This window comes from Stomoxys calcitrans, chromosome 2, assembly GCF_963082655.1.
Source record: "Stomoxys calcitrans chromosome 2, idStoCalc2.1, whole genome shotgun sequence".
Taxonomy (NCBI): Eukaryota; Metazoa; Arthropoda; class Insecta; order Diptera; family Muscidae; genus Stomoxys; species Stomoxys calcitrans.
In genome coordinates this window covers 108,844,613-108,867,908 of record NC_081553.1, presented here as the reverse complement: position 1 = coordinate 108,867,908, position 23,296 = coordinate 108,844,613, and the positions used below count along the sequence as shown (strand labels likewise).

The 23,296-nt window shown below is 40.8% G+C and overlaps 2 protein-coding genes across 3 annotated transcripts; both read right to left on the bottom strand.

The window, feature by feature from the left end:
• Positions 1 to 11,245: 11,245 nt before the first annotated feature.
• On the bottom strand, positions 11,246 to 15,582 carry LOC106083393 (ribonuclease 3). Its single transcript, XM_013246348.2, has 4 exons — positions 14,166 to 15,582; positions 13,362 to 14,106; positions 11,710 to 13,301; positions 11,246 to 11,648 (listed from the first exon to the last, which is right to left on the bottom strand). Exons 1-4 carry the CDS (start codon positions 15,481 to 15,483, stop codon positions 11,326 to 11,328), a joined length of 3,978 nt encoding a protein of 1,325 aa, XP_013101802.2. The 5' UTR covers positions 15,484 to 15,582; the 3' UTR covers positions 11,246 to 11,325.
• A 3,466-nt stretch (positions 15,583 to 19,048) lies between these two features.
• Positions 19,049 to 21,425, bottom strand: LOC106083395 (endonuclease III-like protein 1). 2 transcript variants are annotated; one of them, XM_013246351.2, is made up of 5 exons: positions 21,240 to 21,425; positions 20,018 to 20,506; positions 19,694 to 19,864; positions 19,343 to 19,635; positions 19,049 to 19,273 (listed from the first exon to the last, which is right to left on the bottom strand). In XM_013246351.2, the coding sequence occupies exons 1-5, from the start codon at positions 21,354 to 21,356 to the stop codon at positions 19,153 to 19,155; spliced, it is 1,191 nt and encodes a 396-aa protein (XP_013101805.2). In that variant the 5' UTR covers positions 21,357 to 21,425; the 3' UTR covers positions 19,049 to 19,152. The 2 variants fall into 2 exon arrangements, with proteins under 2 accessions (XP_013101805.2, XP_013101804.2); XM_013246350.2 differs by having other exon boundaries at positions 19,049 to 19,635.
• Positions 21,426 to 23,296: the final 1,871 nt, after the last annotated feature.

Genomic DNA, 23,296 nt, shown 5'->3' with positions numbered 1-23,296 from the left:
ACACGAGCGTTCCACTATATGTCTTAACTAGTTCGCTTATAGCGCGCATACCGATACCCGATGAATAACCGAACATATTTTTCCGATCACACGAGCGTTCCACTATATGTCTTAATTAGTTCGCTTATAGTGCGTATACCGATAGCCGATGACTTCACTTCACTTAACCGAAAATATTGTATCGAACGAACGAGAGATTGTTCTACAAATAGTTATTTTATATCGCATGCACCGATTTTATACCAATCGTAGATTTCTTGAGAATTCTCCGAACAGGAAATATTCGCTGATGAAGAATGTTTAGTGAACAAAATACATAGTTCTTTAATAACACAATACCGATTAGCATGATCGCCACTTCATTGCACTTAACCAAATATAGTTTCTGCATATGACAATTTTTTTATTATTCGTACCAATATCGATAGGCCCATAAACGGACTTCAGTTATTCCAAAATATTTTTTAATTCTCCAAAACGATTGTTTTTATATTTGTTATATTCAATTCACAAGAGTTAGTTTCCCAAATTTGTTTTATATAAATCGAATTCGTATCCGCTTGGAAATTTAAAACAAACTTAAGTTCTTAAATTATTATTTGAACGTGGCTTCATGTCTTCTTCCAATTTCATTCTATACAACAAAAAATGTACTGAAAGTAAAAACAAAATTGAAAACATTGATTAGTCGTCTAATTATACAGTAGACTAACGTTTGTTGACCTTTACATAATCTTTGTTGTTTTTTATTCAAATATACTATCTTTCTTCAAAAACCTTTCTAACATATTAATACTAAATAAAATACAATCTAACCTAATAAAGAAACAAACATAATCAAACTTTTAGATATTTCTTAAAAGATTACAAATAAAATCCATATTCTTCTATAGCACAACATTAACTGCAAATTGGTAACTACAAGATATAACATAATGTATTATAATACATTATTAGATTAGTTGATATTATTATAAATTATTAAAAATATATATATTTCTTCAATACAAAAGTAACCAAGAATTAAAAATGGCATGAACAAAGAAGAAATTTTTAAAATATACATAAAGCAAATACATACTACTAAGCCAGTAACAGTGAAACGATAATCCCCAATAATATTTAAAGAATTAGTTATATCGAATATAGCAGTAATGTGTTTAAAAAATGCAGTTAAACAATTTTTATCATATAGTATATTCAATACATACTCGTACATAAAAAAAATCAAATTTTACTGAATATTATTATACGCAATTTGTTGAAGTGTGTGAGTTCAGAATACAAAGAAAATAAATAAACAAATGTATATGATATATAAATGTATGTATATGTATGGTTTATTCAATATACTATACACTGTATTTAAAATAGTTTAGTTTGTTAATTATGATCATTTCTTTATATTCTCCTTATGTAAACTTTGATTTAAACATGTATTAATCATATTTTTAAGTGCCATTTCATAAAAACAAAAATCAAAATATATTTAAATAAAGATATTTTCATTTTCAAAAAAGAAGAAACAAGTAAAAAGGCATTACGATCGGCCAGGCCGAACTTTGGTTACCCACCACCTCGGGTATATATGTAAACCTCCTTTCGTCACAATCCGGTGAATATTGGATTCGGCACGGACATTGAATGGTCTAATACATATAAGTCACTGTTCAATATTGTAGAACAAAATATTGGTCTTTTTGGCTGCTATATCCACATCGATACTCCTTTACGTTCAAAGGTATTTCAAGCCATGTCTGAATTTGGTATCCCTGCAAAATTAAGGAGACTATGCAGGATGACACTTGCTGATACGCGTTCCTCAGTAAGAATAGGAAATAATCTCTCCGAACCATTTAATACCAAACGAGGCTTCAGACAAGGAGACAACCTATCGTTTGATTTCTTTAATATCCTCCTGGAGAAGATTATACGAGATGCAGATGTGAATAGATATGGCACACTGACCACAAGAGAACACATGCTACTCGCCCATGCCGACGACATCGATATCATAGGTCGGTCACCGGAAGTAGTAACTGCAGCCTTTGAAAGAATCGAAAGAGAGTCAGTGAAAATGGGTCTGGCAGTAAATGGAGATAAGACGAAATGGATGGTTTCAACTCCCAAAAAGCCTTGCACTAAAGAAAATGGAGAAAGTTGGGAACCACAACTTTGAGACAGTCAGTAACTCTATCTACCTCGGCAATGCCGTAACCGAAACGAATGACACCATTTTTGAGATAAAGCGAAGAATAATACTGGCAAACAGATGCTACTTTGGACTAAGTAAGCAGTTTAGAAACAAAGCCACCTCTCGACAGACGAAGACTACGCTTTACAAGACACTGATACTACGCGTGCTGTTATATGGTTCTGAAGCATGGGTACTTGTGAAAGCAGATGAGGCAGTGCTTGGAGTATTTGAGAGAAAGATTCTTCGTAAAATATATGGACAAGTTTGCGTTAACGGAGAATATAGGCGACGTATGCACCACGAGCTGTATGACGACGATAGCATAGTTACACGCATCAAAATACAACGACTGAGTTGGCTAAGTCATGTTGTCAGAATAGATAAAGAAGCTCCAGCAAAGAAGTCTTTTGAAGGCAAACACTGTGGTACACGCAAACCGGGAAGAACAAAAGCACGATGGAAAGATCAAGTTGTGGGAGACACCTCCAAACTTGGTGTCAGAGATTTTAGAATGAGCGCAGAAGATCGAGGCGCTTGGAACGCTATTCTACGTTCGGCTAGTGGAACAAATATTCTGTCATAGCCAATTAAAGTAAGTAAAGTAAGTATCCAAATATAAACCGATCTGAACTATAAAGGACTCTAATGTCGAAAAGCCTAACAAAAGTCACTGCGTCAAATTTCAACGAAATCGAATAAAAAATGCTATTTTTATAGGGCCAAGGCTTTAAATCGAAAGTTCTTTCTTTATGGCACCCTTAACCGAATCTGACCGATGTGGACCAAATTAAACAAGGATATATAATAATCATCCTATTTTATTACAACTCCACTATTTTACATGTAGTTATATCTTAATAGGGGCTGGTTTCGATCATATTTTATTCAGGTCCGCCTTCTGCGTCCTTGTCGTCGGACTATGTGACCCACTCGACTTCTAAGGATCGCTCAAGGAATGGAGGTGGGGGATTGACATTCGTGATGAACCATTCCGTGCAATATAGACTCCTCTCGCTTGCGCCTGGCTGTAGTGACCCCTAAATGGAGTGCATGGGGATAGCAGTAAGGTCCGGTACTGCCGAGATAGAGCTATACAACGTGTATATACCGCCGGTTGGTAACTGTGTCCTAATTAATGGCCAAGCTTAAAACCCCGACACAAATGGTTTACTATCTGGCCATATTCGTCTGGTTCTATGGGACTTTGATGCGCACGACATTTCAGGGCATTCTCCCCTAGGTAACGACCAGCGTGGCATGGCTTTCACAGAGCAGATTGAAGGCTCCACGTTTTGCACGGTGAATGAGGATGTCCCAACTAGGACTACGAGGAGGTGCAGCAGCTTGCCAGAGATTTCCATTGCATCCCATGATCTCCTGAGTGACGTATCCTGGCAAGCCGTCAGCCCTTTGTGGTCGGACCATCTCACCATCGACCGACCACCTTACTTCATAACCTCTTAGCGCCGAACGTTTATCAATCCGGAGAAGGCCGATTGGATCGGCTTCATACAGTACCACCAATCGCTGCTTCAGTGAACTGACACCCCCTTGGATGTGCTAGTTGTCAAGAGGAAATTCCGAGACATCATTAACGCGGCAGCCGTCCGTCATCCGTGGCGTCAAGTCACCCAAGCCAGATTGGCAGAGTGATCCCGCTACCGAAACATGGAGAGGATCCGAGTAAGGGGGAGTCGTACAGACCGATCTCCCTATTCTCACCAGTAGCCAAGACGCTTGAGGGACTACTCCCGAGCCTCGTTGAAACATTTCCATTCGCGCTAGCATCAACATGGATTTCGAAGACTGCATAGCACAACAACTGCTTTGCATGCCATCACCGCTCACATTTGCCTTGGCGTCAATCAGACCAGGCCATGTGATAGGGCCGTCTTTGTGGCGCTAGACCTATCGAAGGCATTCGTCTCGGTCAGCCATGCCAAACTATTTGGTGGACATCGCCAATACATCCCTCCAGCCAGGCCTGAAAAGCTAATTCGCGAATTATCTGTGTGGTCGCCAGTCATTAGTGAAATTTAGGGATAAGGGATTTAGGAATAGGGCCCACCACCTATTAGTAACATCTTTGATATGTTGAACCTCTAAGACGACAAACTTGCCTTGACAAAGAAACTTTGTTAACCACGTACAAAGCTATGTTTGCCGGGGGAGGTCAATTTCTTCAGGTGCAATGGGGGCGGTCGTTCTTCAAGGACTACAGTCACCCAAAAGCTATTTACCGCATCTGCTACCGTGTCTGCGTGAATGTTGTCTAGACCTGCTGAATATGCCCCTTGATCTAGAGGTTCTCTCTTCCTGCGCCGGACCTCACACTTTAGATCATATAGATCTACCTTAAGGCTTATGGGCGGTAAATACCTATCCACAAGATGCGATAACAGCCCAGAAGGTATTGCTTGGGCTGCATGTAGTTATGTCTTCGTTTAGGATCTTTGTCTCCTTATGGGGGTGGTCCACATGAGAACTGCCCGTCGCAGTTCAAAGGGCGGCATTCTGACATTTCTGTATATCATCCACTGCGTGTCACAAAGCTGGCGGAACCACACTGGCGCTTCGTAACTTAAAACAGACCGGCCAAATTGCTTTGTACGTTGTCAACAAGGTTTCTTTGTCAGCACACCAAGAAGATTTGGTGGCAGATATCTCCAAATTTCTTGCAGCGGAATAAAAGGCAAGTTCTTAAAGGTAGATGTTCAACATATTGCAGATGTCATCAATGCGTGGGGGACCTGATGCCATGCTCGTACAATCGTCCGCATATGATACGATCTCAATGCCGCCTGGTGGTGATGGAATGGAGGATAGGTAGATGTTAAACAGCGTCGGAGATATTTATAATTTTGCATTGGGGAACTCCCTGTTTCACTCTACGAGGTTTTGCCTTCTTAACTCAAAATTCCAAAAACGACTGGCGACCCCACAAATAATTCGTGACCAGCGTTTCAGGCCTTGCTGGAGGGACGTGTTGGCGATGTCCTCAAATATTTTGGTATGGCTCACCTTGCCGAATGCTTTCGGTAGGTCTATTGCCATGAGAATTGTCGTATCACACGGCCTGGCCTCAATGAAGCCACGACAAATGTGTTCTATGATGGCATGCAAAACTGTTGTTGTGCTGTGGAGTCTTCGAAATTTATGCCTCGCCGAATGGAAATGTTCCAACGAGGCCCGGAGGGGGTAGTCTCTCAAGCGTCTCGGCTACTGGTAAGAGAAGGGAGATCGGTATGAACGACTCCCCCTTACTCGGGTCTTTTTCAAGTAATGGGGAGTCGTAGAGATGAGTAGATGGCGATTCCCAATGGACTTGACAAACCCTAGAGAGACTGATTTGGTCCTATTCACCTGGATGTGAAGTTGCCGCATTCCGGAAAAGCCAAGTAACTGAGCCTTATTCTTGCCTTAGACGTTAGAAATGAGATGTCAAGAAGAGGACCAAGTGTGGACTAATTGCAATCTACTCCTGTTGCACCACGATTGAAAGTTTTGGGCTTAGGCTGGGGGGAGTACACTGAATGTTATGCGGCGGTAGTTTGCGGATTCTCATCTTTGAATGTCAGGTCTGGCATTAGAAACTGATCAGCTGTGGCCTCCATAGATTGTTGGAGAAGCTATAGGGTATCGCGGCAGTGGTAATCTCGAGAGCAAGAAGGCAGTTCCAAAGTTGGAGGGCAGTTCCAAAGTTAGAGCGCACAACACTGGCTTAGGCCAGTGTGTTGTGCGCTCTAAATGCTAAGAGTAGGCGCTAAAAGCCAAACTCGATCGCATGCATTCGCACCTATATTCAATGCGTGGCGCATTGAATATCCCCCTGAGACTGAGGGAGACATGAACCTGGAGCTTCTTTAATTTTTGGAATTTATTAACTGTTCAAAGCTGTTTGTCATTGTTGTAACCACATTGGTTGTTGTAGTGGCATTCTAATGTACACTGTGGCGGCAGCCCTTGCCGATGAAGCACTGCATCGGGTCAACCCGGTACATACAACCGGCTGCCATGGGATTGCCGGATTGGTATTTTGAGTTTGCGATCCTCTTCAAGCTCCTATAGGTGAACAAGCTCCATACAACTGATCGCCGAGGGAACATGATTGCCATTGGTTTTTTAAAGGCGCCAATAACTCGCCTTGTCATATCGTGTATCACAGGCACTCAGTATTTAAGCAAGAGCCGCTTGCCCTCTCACTTACACTCTCCTCTCGATATCGCTGATTGTCCGCGATTGCAGTTGCAACATACATTGCTACGTATACGAAGCATTCCAGTTTACGTAATTTGTGGTGGTAGCTCTCAGATGTGTTTCTCGCGACGACAATGAATAGCACACAAATCGGTGCTAAGGGATGCATCCGTGTCGCGATCATCAGCACGACGTTAGTCAAATGAAGGTAGCCTGGCAAATGCTAGTGAGAGTGTTCAACTGAGGGATCAAATGTCCATTGTGTTTCTCCTGCTTTGTTGAAACCAGTGAAAATAGTTATTCCTTATCTTTAGTAACCTTGCATTTTCATGGTGTTGTTGTAGTAGCCACATTATTCCATGTGGAGTTAGCGATCCTCATCAAGCTCCTATAGATATAGGCTAGGTTGTTCCTGTTCATAGGTTCGATCGCAACTGGTTCACGCTCTAGTAGTTATTTAAAGACACCAATAGCACGCCTTGTCATAATGAGTATCATAGGCACTTACTATTTAAGCAAGAGTCTGTGCCGCCCTCTCCATCACTGAGACGCTCCACTCGATACCGCTGATTGACCGCAGCAGCAGTTGCAACTACTCCATATGGAGCATAACACTATCCACTATATGTGGACTTTCAGTTAAGCTTCTTATGATAACGATAATCACCGCATATACCGGAGCTCGAAGTTCCTGCTTGAATGGTGCTCATAGTTATCCTATAGACATCGAAACAGCAGGAAGACTTCTCTCATACCGCCCGATTCAATTAAGTTTTTTTAAAGATTAGAAAACTTTTTTTGTCATAGAGTACCATCAGCGAGTCGCTGAAAAATTCTACTTTGTAGAGAATTTTTACTTAATTAAAGGCTTCACAAATAACACCAGCTTTAGTGGGAAGATAAACAACGCCTGATTAAGCCCAGCCGCCCACCTGTTTAACTATGCGCTACAGTTGCTTATTATGGTTATTGGCTGGGTGGCTGTTTCATGTTGCAACTTAGGTGGCCTCTTTCAATTTTTTATATGGACCAATAGCAACAAGTGGTTTTAATCGAATGAACTTTAGGTATAATTCATAATTTTTGCACATTTATGATGATTTTAGCAAGATGCATACGAGGTACATTTCACATTTGTTATATACACAACTATTTAATGCTCTTATTTCCATAGATATTTTATAATTATGCACTCTAAACACTTACCATTGCCCGAATTTGTTGGAAATGCGACAATAGAACACTTATTTATCAAGAATTGCGAATTTTTTGTTTGCAAAAATATTTTGCTGCAGTCAAAAGGACGCGACTTTTCTTATTAGAATGAATAACAAAGTTGCCAGATTTTTATTTATCCGATCAAGACGCCATTTGTCGCTAGTTAAAAAGTCATGGGGCAATAATTGCAATCCTCACATACAAATATAGGGCTTCAAAACAATATTATATTCTCCCTATTTCCATCTTTCTTATTTGAACGAATTTAATCCTAGTTTTTTGCTACTTTTTGTCTGACGAAATTTGCCGTTAGTCTTTTGTCCGCTTATCTAGTCTCTTTGGCTGAAGCCTCCATTCGTTCAATATAAAACTGGGTGAGACATATCTGAACGATAAATCTCAATTTGTGAACTTATATTCACAGGAGCTTCTTTTACGAACCGTTACAACTTGTAGTTCAAAAGTTCGATGCGGAATTTATTAAAAAAAATTTAAAAAATATTTCAATACTGGGCAAAAATGCACTTAATAGAGTACATCTCGACTTTGTTCATATCGATATCAAGTTTTGCCAGCCAAGATAATATGAGTATTGGCCTTGATTTTTTGCATATATTTAAGCTATTAATATATGTATGTATGAAACAGCCCTTCACGACCTAGTCGGCTCTATAGAGGGTTCTTTTACTGTCAAAGAATATACATAAGTAGCGTTTCTTGATATTGAAGATGATTTCCATAATGTAAACCCGACGTCAATCATGAAGCAGTTGGAATTTCTAGGCATCACCTCCACCGTAAGAAAGTTTATAAAAAACTTACTAAAAGATGCATTGCGACAGGCTTGAACCCGGTTTATACTGCTCGTTAAATCCAGATTTAAGGCTCTCGTCAGCTGATTTTATAAAGGGAAAAAACATTATCGAGCCATTAAATCAAGATTTAAAGAGCAGTGTAAACGGGGTTTAGGGATCTGTGGATCTAAAAAGATGGGTCAGCAGAGGAACTTCTCAAGAAGGTGTACTGTCCCCCCTACTTTGGAATATAGCCATTAACAATATATTATTGTCTCTGGAGGAAGGTGGTCACGTATGCAGATGGCGTGGCAATTGCGGTAAAGTTTCCCAGCACTCTAAGAGATATACTTCAGGTAGCTCTACGTGCAACAGCGAAGTGGGCTGCCGAAAGTGGTCTGGGTGTTAATCCGACCACGACAGAAGTAGTTCTTTTCAGCAGGTGTTACAAGTTGCCAACAGTGGCATCTGTCTCTTTGGGAGGAGAGAATATTCCATTTACAGAAAACACATAAAAATTCACATATTCTGGGTGCCGGGCCACAAAGATATCCCAGGAAATTGTATAGCGTACGCGCTTGCGAGACTAGGAACTACCCTACACATTCCAGGGGTACTGGAATCAGTGGGTATGCCTCTAGCGACATGTAAGCTAAGTTTTCAGGACCAGGCCCGAAGGACTGCGAATGATAGATGGTTGCAAAGAGGGGGCTGTGAGCATTGCAAGACTATCTGGCCTAATCTAGACTTAATACTACTTTTCGCTAGGTGGAAGATCTTCCCCTTAATGCTGAGCATTAACCTCTAGAAGGTGAACAAGCTCTTGCCATAAAAAAAGACTTCAAATTCGTGTTTATGGAGTTAAAATTAGGGTGACATTTTTAGCTTATACATTCAAATATTTTTGAATTTATTTATGAAGTTCGGGAACGTTTTAGAACTACAAATGTTATTATGGTTTTCGGAGTGGCCATTTAGCTGATGCTATTTTTCTTTCTTAACTTCATACCTTCCTCTTAATAACGAAAGAAACTCGGGCACATAATGACCATTGGTTACTTAAAGATATTCAAAGTTCAAACCTGTGTTATGATCCTACAGAGTACGCCAGACAAACTAATTTATTTGAAAAAACTTCCGAGAGGTGAGGAGGGTCCAGACGTGACGCATCTGGAGAGGGAAGTCCTTAAGTTTGTTTTTCTCTCCAGTCAGTTGCCTTCATGCTCTGGTCTGTATACTGTATGAACAAAAATTGGGATTTGGGGGAACATTTGTTTTTATTATTGTTGTTGTAACCACATTTTCACATGGAGGAGGCGATTCTCGTCAAGCTCCTATAGGTGAGCAAGCTCCTTCCAATAAGACCGTTCGCCGCGTGATGATGGCCATTGGTAATTTAAAGGCGCCAATAACCTTGTCAAATCGATCATCATAAGCATTAATATTTTAAGTAAAAGCCGGTGCCACCCGGACTCTCCACTTGATAACGCTGATTGTCCGCGAATGAAGATTGGATATCCCGTCCGGGTTGTTTTTATTGCCCTTTCAAATAATTAGGTTTCTCTGGCGTACTCCATGTTATTCCGTGCCGGAAAGAACTACGAATTGTACCGGTTGATAACAGAAGCTCTTTCAAACATAAGTTTATAAATTGAGATTAATTGTTCAGATATATGTGTATAAGTCAACGATAACTCATTGAGATTAATCGTTCAGATATGTCTGACTTACTCAACGATAACTAATGGAGGCTTCACCCAAGGGGAGGATTTTATAAAAAAAAACTAACGGTAAATTTAATCAGAGAAGGAGCGACAAAGCAAATTCGTTTGTAAATATAAGAAAAACGAAAGATTAAATTTGTGAAGATAAAATTGTTGTTGCAGCGACATAAAAATGTCTACAAAAAATAATCGTCATAGCACCTGTTGCAGCATCTAAAAACTTCAAATATGGCAACTATCGTTGCATTCGTTCAAATTAGAAAAATCTAGTCCTTTGTGTAGTGTTGTTTTGGAAATCAAACAAATTTGGACAATGGTAAGTGTTTTTATTGTTTCTAATTGTGATATCTTTAGAAAATAAGAGCAATTCCATTAACGGAGCACTCAACTATACGCAATACTACACCACATGGATTGGAGCTCAAAATTCCAGCGTATGTGGTGCTTATACATATCCAGTGCCAGGATGTTCATTTGGTGAAAAATGTGCCTTAAGGGCTAATGGCGGATAACTTTAGTTTCTTCGAAGCAAAAAAGTGGCAAAATAGACAGTTACCATGTTTATTCCAAACCATGCTTTCTATAATAACTGCGCGAATGAGGCCATGAAGTTTATGTGTGACCAAGACCCTGTAATGGTGCAACCTGCGGACGCGCTTAGTAGCTCCTAGCTGAGCCTTTCGTTATGATGAACACCGGTACGGGATAGCTGTGAGCACCACACAGGTTGGAACAATTTGTATGGTGTTTATTGCTAAGACGAGAAGCTTAGCTGCAGCTACCGGGCGCGTCCACAGGTTGCGGATAGTGGAATGCTCCATACGGAGTAGCTGCAACGGCAGTCGCCAACGGTATCGAGCAGAGAGTCTCAGTGAGAGGCCGGGCGGCACCGTTGTTCCGCAATTGCACAGAAAAGACACAGGATTATGGTTGAACACTTATTTTTCTTGTCTGAATTGAGTTCAATTCGCGTCATTCTGGACGAATTTGGATGCCTAAATTGGCTGACTGGGCAAAGCTTTCGGTAGGTGAGGGTGAACATTTCTTTCCGTACATGGATTCTTTTCGAGCATTTTCCTTCTCGCCATTCTGGACTGTTATAGAAGTCTAACAAATAGTTAACATATAAAATTTTATTTTGAAAATTTCACAAATACTTAAGAGAATGTAAATGTTCAATGGTTAAGTACCCAATTTAATTGGATATTTCTCCAGGTTCATGCTCTAAATCTGATGAAGATGATATATCTTCTACTAAATCCTTAAGATCGGATAAGACAACAACGCTTTGTTTTTTTGAATTATCCTCATTTTCTTTGGGAGGCGTTTCCTGAATATCCGATTTATGGAAATCTTCTTCGTCGCTACTGATATCTTCGCAAGGAAGGCTAACATTTGCTTTAGGAGTTTCAGATATTTTTGGTTTTTTGCTTTCCACTGTGTCTATAGGAGACTGCCTGGATCGTTTTGGCGGGGTAATGTCAATGGACATCTCGCGGTCCATAGTTGCAGAATCATCTGTGAACAAAAAAAGTTTTTTTTTGAATTAAAATATTACCAAATCCATTTTATATCCTACCTGAAAGTTGGCTTGTTTTGCTTATATTCCTTCGCAATTCTTGCGAAGGCTCATCATCTTCATCCTCTGGCAATTCATCGCTAGAAATATCTTCACGCTCCCTATACTGCTTTGGTAAATGAGATTCATCTGCTATCAGATCGGTATACCTTTGCTTCTGTTCCTTTGGCGTAGGTTCGGCATCTTGATTTATTTCACGCCCCGTCTGTTTTTTAATGCTTTTCGCAATGACTCTTTTTTGATGATCCAATTGGGGGAACAGATCTCTGGAATTTTCCAAGGCTTGCTTGGCCGCATTCATTTCGGCCTGTTGTATAGATGAGCCAGTGGCCGTTGCTAAGCGCTTATTGCGAAAGTACACCGCCACAGTATAGACTCTGGTGTTGGTGGGACCCGAAGATTCAATTACTTTGTAAAGAGGAATGTCGGGCTCTCCCCCGTCCATTGTACGTAATGTGAGACAGCATTGTTGTAATTTCGATTTTGGATCATTCCAATCCTGGTTCATAATGAACATTTGCAAACGGGGAAATAGACAAACGTGACAGAATTGTTCACAATACAGCAAACCCTTGTCGACATACAATGCTCCCAAAAAGGCTTCCAATAAATCTGCTCTATCTTTGGTTTTCAATTCAGCCTTGGGATTTGAATAAATTGCATATTTCGTCATGCCCAAATCATCACAAACCACCGCTTGAGTTCTATTGTTAACCAAAGAGGAACGCAACAAGGACAAATGTCCCTCATGATGCTCAGGGAAATGGCGATACAAATACTCTGAGCATATCAATTGAAGCACAGTATCTCCCAGGAATTCTAAACGTTGATTGGAGCCCAATGTCAAATGGGTAAAACCAATGGAGCGATCAGTAAAGGCTCTTGCCAACAGTCTTATGTGTTTGAACTGAATGCCAATTGAGTCCTCGAATTTATTCAGTTCCTGCAGCATGGGATACGATGAGATGCAATCTCTGTCGCCCATGGGTTCCTGCTCTTGCAAAGGATGTCCTGGTAACTTTTTCCAAATTTCTCTAAGCTGGTCGTCCTCCATGAACAAGGCATTCATAAAAACTTCATCGGCCACAGAGATGCCGCCATCCAAAAGTAAAGCTCCCATAAGGGCTTCAAAACAATTGGCCATAGCATGCTTTAGCTCAAGTTCGTGACACAAATCGGAACCATGGGCATAGAGCATATATTCCTCCAGATGCAGTTTTTTAGCAAGCAAAGCCAAATGCTGATTTTGTACAATGGCGGCGCGATAAGTTGCCAATCCTCCTTCTTCCAGCTCGGGAAACATGAAGAACAAATGTATGGAGCTAAGAAACTCTACCACAGCATCGCCTAGGAATTCCAAACGCTCGTTATGCGTTATATTGGACATAGTTTCGTACTCCTTGCCAAATCGGGACATAATGTTGATCAAAGTATTGATGCCCCTTTTGCGGGTGTTCATATAATGGATTTTGCGATCACCATACTCAGGCTGGCGTATGCCACAGTTGGTAAGAGAATTTCGGGCGTGATCAGGATTTGTGCCATAGTTTTCCTTATAGGAGGGATGAGTCAAAGCCAATTGCAGCAAATACCTGGAGATTTTTTAAATTGTTTTCAAAAAAGGCTTGAAAATAAAAAAGTCTTTTACTGACCTGTTTTTAAATTTATATTCAATATTCTGCTGCAGAAGATCCAACGACCTGTGAAACCTTAGATGGCCTGTTAAGACGGGCACCAGCATACCATGCTGTACCATATCACACATTATTCCGGTGCGGTGATATCCCTTAGAGCTAACAGCAACTGTAACATTGCGTTTCATTCTTCCCTGGGTGCGCATTTCTTGCAATCGAGCCTCTTTTTCTTCCAATTTGCGTTTATCCTTAAACGATGGCTTTGACATATTGGCCATTAAATGGCGAAATTTGACATATTCCCTCCAGGCCTTTTGGTATTCTGGATTCCCGGCATAGCTGAGCTGCGGTGGTCGTATACCAAAGTGTATGATGGCAGGATAACATAGGCCATCCTCTTTGTCATAGCATTCAGGCAAATCGGCAACATTTCGATCCAGCTGGTCTACACGTATGGAGCTGGGCTTATACCCCGGCTTAGTAGCCAGCATTCCCTTGAAATTGTCCACATAATCTTGCCACTCAGTTTGTGGTGTACGTTCCAAGTTATTCAAAAGTGGCTTGTCCACCAGCGGTCCCGCATTGTCGAGTAGATATTTTAGTACCTCGCACATAGCCAAGACCTCTTTGCCATTGTCGGGCAGGTCCCGAACAAATCGTGGTAGAAAGTGAAAGGCCGGGCAGCTTTCAACGCCCGACTCATCCAATTTAGGCAACAGGGAAAAGTCCACCAACTCCAGCAGTTCATGGAACATGTATTTAACTAAAAGACAATAAAGGCAATTAGTGGGGCATATAATTTTCAATGTATGATTTTCTTACAAAACAAATCCAATTCTCTGATTGTAAAGTTCTCCGGCATCTTTTCGGGCACATACAGTATGGTGTATTCTATATTGAAACGTATAACTTTGCAAGTTGGCAAATCACCCAAGGGAAAGTGAGAGAACAGCGAAAATCCTTCAAACAGAAACTCGTGTTCATCATGTTTGATGATTGTGGGAGTTTTGGTCAAAAAATTCGTTGGTGGCGAGATCGTAATGCGATAATGATGCAATTTACTGGCATTATTTGAATTGGGATCGCATTTGGTGTAGCAATTTTCACCAGGATAAATGCCATGTCTTATGCCAACCCTTCGAGATTTCTGAGAACACCTACACAGTGGACCATCGTTCATTTCTCCGGCTTCGTTGTGCCACAAATCGGCATGTATGCGATATGGATGTTGTACCTTGCGTGACAGTTCTTCCATACAATTGTCCTGCTCCAATTTGAAGTCCTCATTATCGGACGAGTCGGAATCTGAGGAGGAACAACCCTCGGACTTGTGTTTGCAAACACGTCGTCTAGTAGTTGGCCGCGGCGGTGGTTTGTACGGAGGCAATTTCTCCTTAATGCGATCGGAACGTTTCAATAACTCCTCTTCGAAAAGCTGACATAGTATCTGGAGGCGTGGAGTGCTCTCAACTTCTTGTATAAGTTTTGTACGACGATAATAGGGATCAGCAGGAGATGAACGTATCCACACTTCACGGTTGTTTTCATCCAATACAAGTAGTTCCTCCATTTTTCTTTGTATCTCTTCAGGGGTCTCGCAATAGTTTGAGCGCCACATCCTTAGCAAACGATCACGTTCAGTCTCTGGTTTTTGAGGACGCTCATCGCGTAAACGTGACCTTTTCTCCTTACCAATTCCGGGAGGAACGGTTGCAGCACTTGTGGAATGACTTTGGGAATCGTAGCGGCTTGCTGTCGAATATGAAGATGAGGAGCTGCGTGAATAGTAGTCACCCCGATTTCTGGAAGAAGAAGGATAACGATGACCCTGGGATGAATTATAACTACGGGGTGGTGCGGCTGCAGTTGAAGGCGGTGGAGGATACGAATAATAATGACTGCTGTATGATCTGTATTTGTATGATGTATGGGGATATTCACTTCTTCCTTCGTATGTTGAGGTTTCTGGATAGGAAGTATCATAGGAATGTGTAGACCGGCCTACTTTAGGGCCATATACATTGGTTGCTGTTTCAGCAACATGAGTTCGCCTAACATAACTCTCACTGTCTTGATTTGAGCTAGAACTTTTTAAGGAATTTTCACCTGGCATAGTTGGCAAAGGATCTGGAGGCGGCATTTTATACGTATAAGAAGACAAACTTGGGTTGTTCCCTTTGCAAATTTTATTTTTGTTTGTCGCTACTTTTTCTCAATGAACGAATACCAAGAAAACGAAATGAAGATCAGCTGATTGTATGAAGGCGATTCACACTGTGGTTTTTGGGTCGTTATAGGCATTATCGTATTGTAACGTAACTGCGAAGACAACGGTTTGTTACTTTGAACAAGAATTTAAATTTATTCGACTCTAAAAAATAAAGGGATACAGAATATTAGTTTTTGACAAACCCCTCCTAATATAAGTGGGCAGTTGGCCTCTTGAAAATAGGAAACTCATGCTTAAAATGTATACCATAAGTTAAGTGAATGAAGTGGACAATCGTAAATACCAGACTGAAATTGCGCCAAATTCGACAGAAGATATTTGTTCTGGTTTGTTGTAGGTTAGGTTAAAGCACACTCGTAAACGAACTTCCGGCGCAAGCTGCTTTATTCGTAGACCTTGGTACCTTTTTGTCACACTAGAAAGAAGAAGGCAGATAGAGTTTCACCACAATGCAATGCAAGGCAGTATAATCAAAAGAGAGGGGAAGGGAAAACCAATCGGAGAAGTCTCCTGTTGTTGTTGTCGCCTTTCAGCCGTTGCCGCTCGCATCTCACTGAGACTCTCCGCTCGATACCGCTGATTATCCGCGATTGCCGTCGCAGCTACTTCATATGGACCATTCCACTATTTGGAGGATTCCACTATCCGCATCATGTGGACGCGCCCGGTAGCTTGCAGCTAGGCTTCTCGTGACAGCAATAAGAGGCAACGCCCTATACACCTTCAAGAGAGCCATCAGGAAGAGTTGGTGGTTTAAACCATGTGTCATGCATTTAGTGTTGCTGTTGTAACGGTGTGTTGTACACAGAGGTAGCAGCACATGCCGATGAAGGACTCTATCGGGTCAATCCGGTAACGTACAACCGGCTGCCATGGGATTGATGCACTGGGTGTATACTGAAAAGTCCACCTACTACCAAATTTAGTGTATTGAGGCTAGAAAAATTGCTGTGAACAATACCGTGTGGTTAAGGGATTTTTCTTTCTGGTCATGCGACGGCTACGGACACTGTGTTATCCTTGATACAATGCCCAATGTTCCAGGTAGTGTGGATTAACATTGCCTGAGTGGATTTTTGGTAAAAAGTACCGTACCACTATTCCTGATAGAACCAATTGGAATAGATTCCAAACTAGATGACCTGGTGGGCTTTGCGTGTATTCTGAAGAACAAGAACTGGCCATATCGAGAAAGTTACCCAATCACTGTACTGTGTATCAATCGAAAATCCTCGCAATTAAAAAGTGGTGAATACATATCTTCTCAAATAGCCACGCAGCCATTTAATCTCTGCTGAACATATTTCTGAATTCAAAAACTGCTCTCGACAGTCGCAGATCTCTCAACAAGATGGTTGAACAGTTCAAAACTCACCCGTTTTGGGTGCCGGGCCACAGAGATATCCCAGCTTTTTCCAATTGTGGTACAACAGGAGTAGAGCACATTCAGTTCATTTTTGGTCCTCTTTCCTTCAGGCCCAGGTACTTGGCTTCTCCAGAGAGTGGTAGTTCAGAAAGAAAGAGCACAGGCTTTCTAGGATTTGCAAAGCCTATTGAGGACCGCCATCTATATATATTTTTCAAAGGACCCTGAATGAGGTATGTAGTAGCAGAGAAAAAATGACTTCCTTTATCAAAGAAGTAAAGATCATTCAGCACTCTCTTGACATTCCTTCTTCTTCTCGGAGTTCCCTTTCCAGGGTTTCAAAAGAGCGGCTGCTGCACCCCATCCAAGTGAATGGGTCCATTGGTCATCGCCCAACTAAGCATCTTCTCAAAGCAGCCTGAACGATGTCGACATTAGCAGACTGCAAGCATTCTAGAAAATAATAAAATCCCTTCTTACGGGTTTCCCTTAGTTGCAATTTTCCTAATTGAGTAATCTACTAGAGATGAGTTCAGCTTCGTATGGGCCAAAACCACCAGAGTGTGATATATTGGTTCCACACTAGAAGTCGATTCTATCCTGGTACGGGATAACTATAAGGACCACTCAGGTTGGAACTTTGAGCTTCGTTTATCGCTATCATGAAAAGTCAGCTGGGAGCTACCAAACACGGTTGCGGGCAGGGGAATGCTCCGTTGGTTTCTTTTACTGCAGTTAGGGGTATCTAGTGGAGAGTCTCAGTGATAGGTCGGGTAGCATCGGCTGTTGCTTTAATACGATACTCGATATGACTAGACGAGTTATTGGCGCCGTTCAATTCCATGGCAGGCTGTTGTACGTACCGGATTGACCTGATGGAGTCCTTCATTGGCAAGTGTTGCCACCTCAGTGTAAAACACGCTGCTACAACAACAACCGTCGAGTTCCGGCGCGATCGAAGATAGCCACCTTCGCATGCAAATATGTGGCTACCATAACAACATCAAGCCCCCTCTATGTCCATGTCAAGTAAAGTCACTCTTCTCCTATAGTGTGCAGTGGCGAGGGCACCCTTCGGAACCTAGAACTCGTTTACCCCATCTATCGACGTAAAAACCGGCCCATGATGCCTTCTTGCGGATTTCACCTTGTCTTTGAAATTGTTAAGGGACTTTGTATGATACAGGTCCCAACTATGGCTTAGTTGGACTATGTATAGTCCAACTAACCCTCCTCAATTCTCCGTTACACCAAACTGGCTTATATCTCTTGAATAGGTTAGAAGACAGTTTTCTTAAAACTATTCAACATAGTTCTTGCCAGCAAGATCGTTAACGATACAGGATCCATTTAACCATCAAGTACGGTGCTTATCTTATGCCGGGGGATGTCAATTTCTTCAGGTGCAATGGGAGGCGGTCGTTCTCCAAGGACTTCATTCACCCGGTAGCCATTTACGGCATCTGCTACCGTGTCTGCATCAATGTTGTCTAGACCTGCTTGATATAACGCTTGATTTAGAGGTTCTCTCTTGTAGCGCTGAACCTCACGCTCTAGATCATGTAGATCTAGAGCGTTTGTAGATGATACAGCACCGTGTTGTATCTGGAAGACATCGATCGCGTCCAAACACATCGAAATGCTGGCCATGTCTGAGCATCTAGAGTAGTGGACCAAAGTCTGAATCATGGGAGTTTCAGAGTTATAACTGGTCTAAATTCTGTCAGAAGCCAAGACTTGTTCACCCCCTCTATCAACTCGTCACAACCGACCCATGATGACTTCTTGGCCAAGTTCACCATGCTCTTGTACTTGGCAGTTTTCGCAAAACTGCTGCATCCAGTAAGTTCGCTGGCGATTCTAGCTCATCTTACCATCAAATGTGGTGCTTATTGTACGTATCTATTTTGTCAACGCTCGTCGTAGGGGCTCCAGTATGTCTTTTTGGGTTCCTGCTCCATTCTCATTTGAGTTTTTTTCCCCGATTTCACTCAAGGTGCCAGTTTTAAATGATATGCCTATAGGTGCCCTACTGATCCATTCTTTTATACTCCCCACAAGACTGTTTGGTAGAAACTTTGCGGTCGCTAAACATGTACATTCATATAATTACAACGATAAACAGATAACATCTTTATTTATCACATATATGGTGCGAAACAATAACGAATTCATCGAACATATAGTTAGTAATCCCTCCAATCACCCTTAGTCTACACATGCATTTTCTTCTTTTTGAAAGTAGCCTTATCACAGAGACTCGAAACTTGGACATTTTCTGTCTTCTTCTCGGACTTCTTCGATGGGTTTACCTTTGGTGCCTCTGGACAAATGCTGCAATTTAAACATTCTAAACATTTAGGTTTTACAGGTGTACAGGTGGTTTGACCGAAACCAACTAACAAATGATTAACTTCTCTCCAGAGATCACGAGACAACCATTGCTCCAAAGCAACTCTAGTTTGTTCGGGTTCTTTGGTGGGACGTGGCAACCATTTTAAACGATTGCAAATGCGATGCACATGAACATCAACACCAATGCCAGTGGTTTGATGCCATGCTGTGGCCATGCAAATATGAGCCATTTTTGGTCCCACTCCAGGCAAAGCAACTAATTCCTTAATATTATCAGGTATATCGGAATTGTATTTATCAATTAGAACTTTTGAAGTTTGTTGAAGGTATTTGGCTTTATTCTGAAAATGAAAGGCAAATATGAAAATGTTTTGGAAATTAAGTTCTTTTTAGTCTCACCTTATAGAATGACACTGGATGCAGTATATTTTCCAATACATTTAATTTCATTTCGCTTATTGACTTGGGCGTTAGACTATGTTCTCTTAAACGCAGCATTGCATGATAAGTGGTCTCATCTTTGGTTTGGCTGGATAGCATAAGAGCAACTAATTTATGGAAACGTTGGGTCTACGAGAAAAAAAAAATAGAAAAAAGTAATTTTTAGTTTCCGGCCAAGTAAAACTTTTCTACCTAGACTGTTTGCTCAACAATATACCTCACAATTCTATGTTTTTAATATATATAACGATGCCCCAATTTAACCCATTTACTCGAACTCACCTTTTCGTCTGCATTTTCATCTGCACATTTATGACAGCCCATTGTGTCGACAGGTGCATTATCTTTCGATCGCATAATGCGTATATTTTCTAATATTTGTTTCCAATTTTGGGGTTCCCATTTATCTTCTCCAGGTTCCTGTTTAACTTCTTCGCTCTTGATGTCGTCGTTGTATTGTGATATAAATTTTTTTGTATTATTAGATTTTTTTGTTGCTTTATTTTCTTGTTTGATAGAAGACGAAGTCGATGGTTCGGTATCAGAAATTTCAGTTTTGATTGAAAGAGTTTTGGCATCTAATGCTACTTCGAAAGGCGGTTCTTTCAGATCATTTACTATATCAGTTGTTTTGGTCACCCGTTTTGATTTCTTTATAACTTTCTTCAAGGCAACATCTTCTTTTCCAGAGAGATCTGTATTTTTAGCGGAAGTTGTTAGTCTGGTTTTCTTATTATTTTTTACCTCAGAAAAGAGTTCTGGTTTAAGTTCCTAAAAAACAATATAAAATAATTTTATAAAATTCAAAACTTAAAAATGAGGTGAGTTAAAATATTTAAAGAATATGGGATATAGAAAATTTTACAAATGAATATATAGCTCCAAAAACCCTCAAAAGCCCAAAAAAGCCGTCATAGTGTATGTAATTATGACATGGTCTCCAAGAATGGCATTTACTTGGTATCTGTTGAACAGCTCCGGTACTATATTCAAACCTTTCTCATCATTTGCAATAGGTGTCCATCAAGGACGGGATAGCTGTAATCTTCACACCGGCTGAAACATTAAGGTCCGATCTGTATGGTATTCATTGCTGTCACGAGAAGCTTAGCTGCGAGCTGCCGGGCGCGTCCACATGTTGCGTATAGTGAAATGCTCCATACGGAGTAGCTACATAGGCTGTCGCGGACAATCAGCGGTACCGTCCGGAAAGTCTCAGTAAGAGGCCGTGCGGCACCAGCTCTAGCACAAATACTGAGTGCCTATGATGGGTGAATGCACAACAATCCCATGTCCGCTGGTTGTATGTACCGGATTGACCCGATGAAGTCCTTAATTGGCAAGGGTTGTTGCCTCAGTGCACAACACATTATTACAACAACAACTTTGTTGCTCATTGGATTTTATTTTTGACACTTAGAAGGCAATAACAGTTGTATTCCTTTTAAGCTCTCCTGGAAAGTAAAATGCTTCTTGCCAATAATATGAGACCTCAGCTACTTACTACTTCTCGTTTTACAGGAACTTTCTTCCCAGCTAACTTCTTGGCCAAGGTTTCTCTAGATTTCTTATTGGTGGTACTCATGTTCTTGCCAAGATATAAAATAAATTGTTTAAACATTCATTCGAAACAAAAAAAAAATACAAAAATTACAGCGCCAATTCACAAAAACAGATAGATTTGCTTCTTCTTCGCTACTAACGCAGCTGTTGCCAGCAAAAAAGTTGCCAGATTTACCAGATTTGCATGCAATGTTGCCAATCTGTCTACAATAATTGGCAACGCTGTTTGGCAATTTGTCAAAACAAGGCGGGAAAAATATGAACTGAAGGTGGTTTTCTGTTATAAAAAAAGACTAAAAAAACTATTATTCATATACATATTTCAAATGTAATTGCATTAAGCAATGATTTTTGAACAATTAAGCTCTATTTTAAGAAGCCATCGATAGAGTTTACAAGTGATAGACAACAAAAACGATTCAATATATGATATAGACTTTGTATTACAAAACCATTGGGAAAATATTGAGAAAGTTCCTTTGTAAGAATAGGAAAGTCTTTCCGAACCATGCAATACCAGAAGAGGCTTTAGACATTTTATGTCATTTCCTTAATATCTTGCTGGAGAAAGTTATACGAGATGCAGATGGTATGGCACACTACTAACAAGAAAACACAGGTTACTCGTCTATGTCGACGACATCGATATCATGTGGGAGTTGGCACTATTCATTTGATAAAGAAAATGGGGAACCAAAACTTTGAGATATTCAACAACTATCTCCGCACCATCGTAACCGAAATGAATGATACCAGTTTTGAAATAAAGTCAAGAATAGTATTACATTATACAATACGCTGTTACTACCCGTGTTGTTATATGGTTCTAAAGCATAAGTACTTGTGAAAGCAGACGAGGGAGTGTTTGGAGTGTTTGACAGAAAGACAAACAGTGGACCAGTTTGCCCTGTTGAAGAATATCGGCGCTGGCACAGTTAACCAATACCAAATTTTCCATGAACATTCCATAAAGGAACAAGGGATACTTTCTCATATCAATGAGTGCAGTCCGATTAAAGTTGAAGCTCAATGTTAAGGGGCCTCCTTTTTTATGCCGAGTCCGAACGGCGTGTCATCTATGACACCACTTGGGATTTGAATCTAGGCGTTTAGCGTCATAGGCGGATATGCTAACCTCTGCGCCACGCTAGCATAGTTAAACGTTGCACTGGCTGGGTCATGTTGTAACAATGAATGAAGAAGCTCCAACGAAGAAGTCTTAAAGGCAAGCACAGTGGTATACGCAAACCGGGATGATGGCAAGGCAAGTGGTGAAACACATCTCGAAACTTGGTGTCAGAGATTGGACATGGGATGTAGAAAATCCAGGCGCTTGAAAATCTTTTCCAAGTTCGGCTAGTAGGCAAATATTCTGTCATAGCCAATTAAAGTAAAGGTATGCATAGGCATAGCACACCATTGAGCACCGGCAACATCGATATTACGGGTCGTTCATGGAAAACAATAACTGGAAATTAAATTAAAATTATGGTATGCGTGCTCAAAACGTCCCGTGAACCAGCAACGAAAATGGAGAACTAAAATTTTACCAAAGTCAGCAATTTTATCTATCTCGGTAGCACCATAAGTGGAGATGGGCGATGGGTAAATACCCAAAATTTATTTACCCGGTAAATTGGGTAAATACCCGGGTATTTACCCATTTATACCCAAAAGCTGGATCTTTAGTCAAAAATCTTTAGTTTTTCATCCGATTTCGATGAAATTTGACACAGTAAGTTCTGGTAGACCCCTATTCATTTCTGTGAAGCGCGGTTCAGAGCGGACTATATTTGGATATAGCTGCCGCATAGACCGACCACCCGATCTCCCGATATAGGGTACTAAGGCCACAAAAAATCCATTTATTACCCGAATTCTATGAAATTTGGCACAATGTGTTCGAGTAGACTCCTACCCAATCATGTCAAATGTGGTACAGATTGGACTATATTTGGATATAGCTACCATATATACCTATCTACCGATATTGTGTAA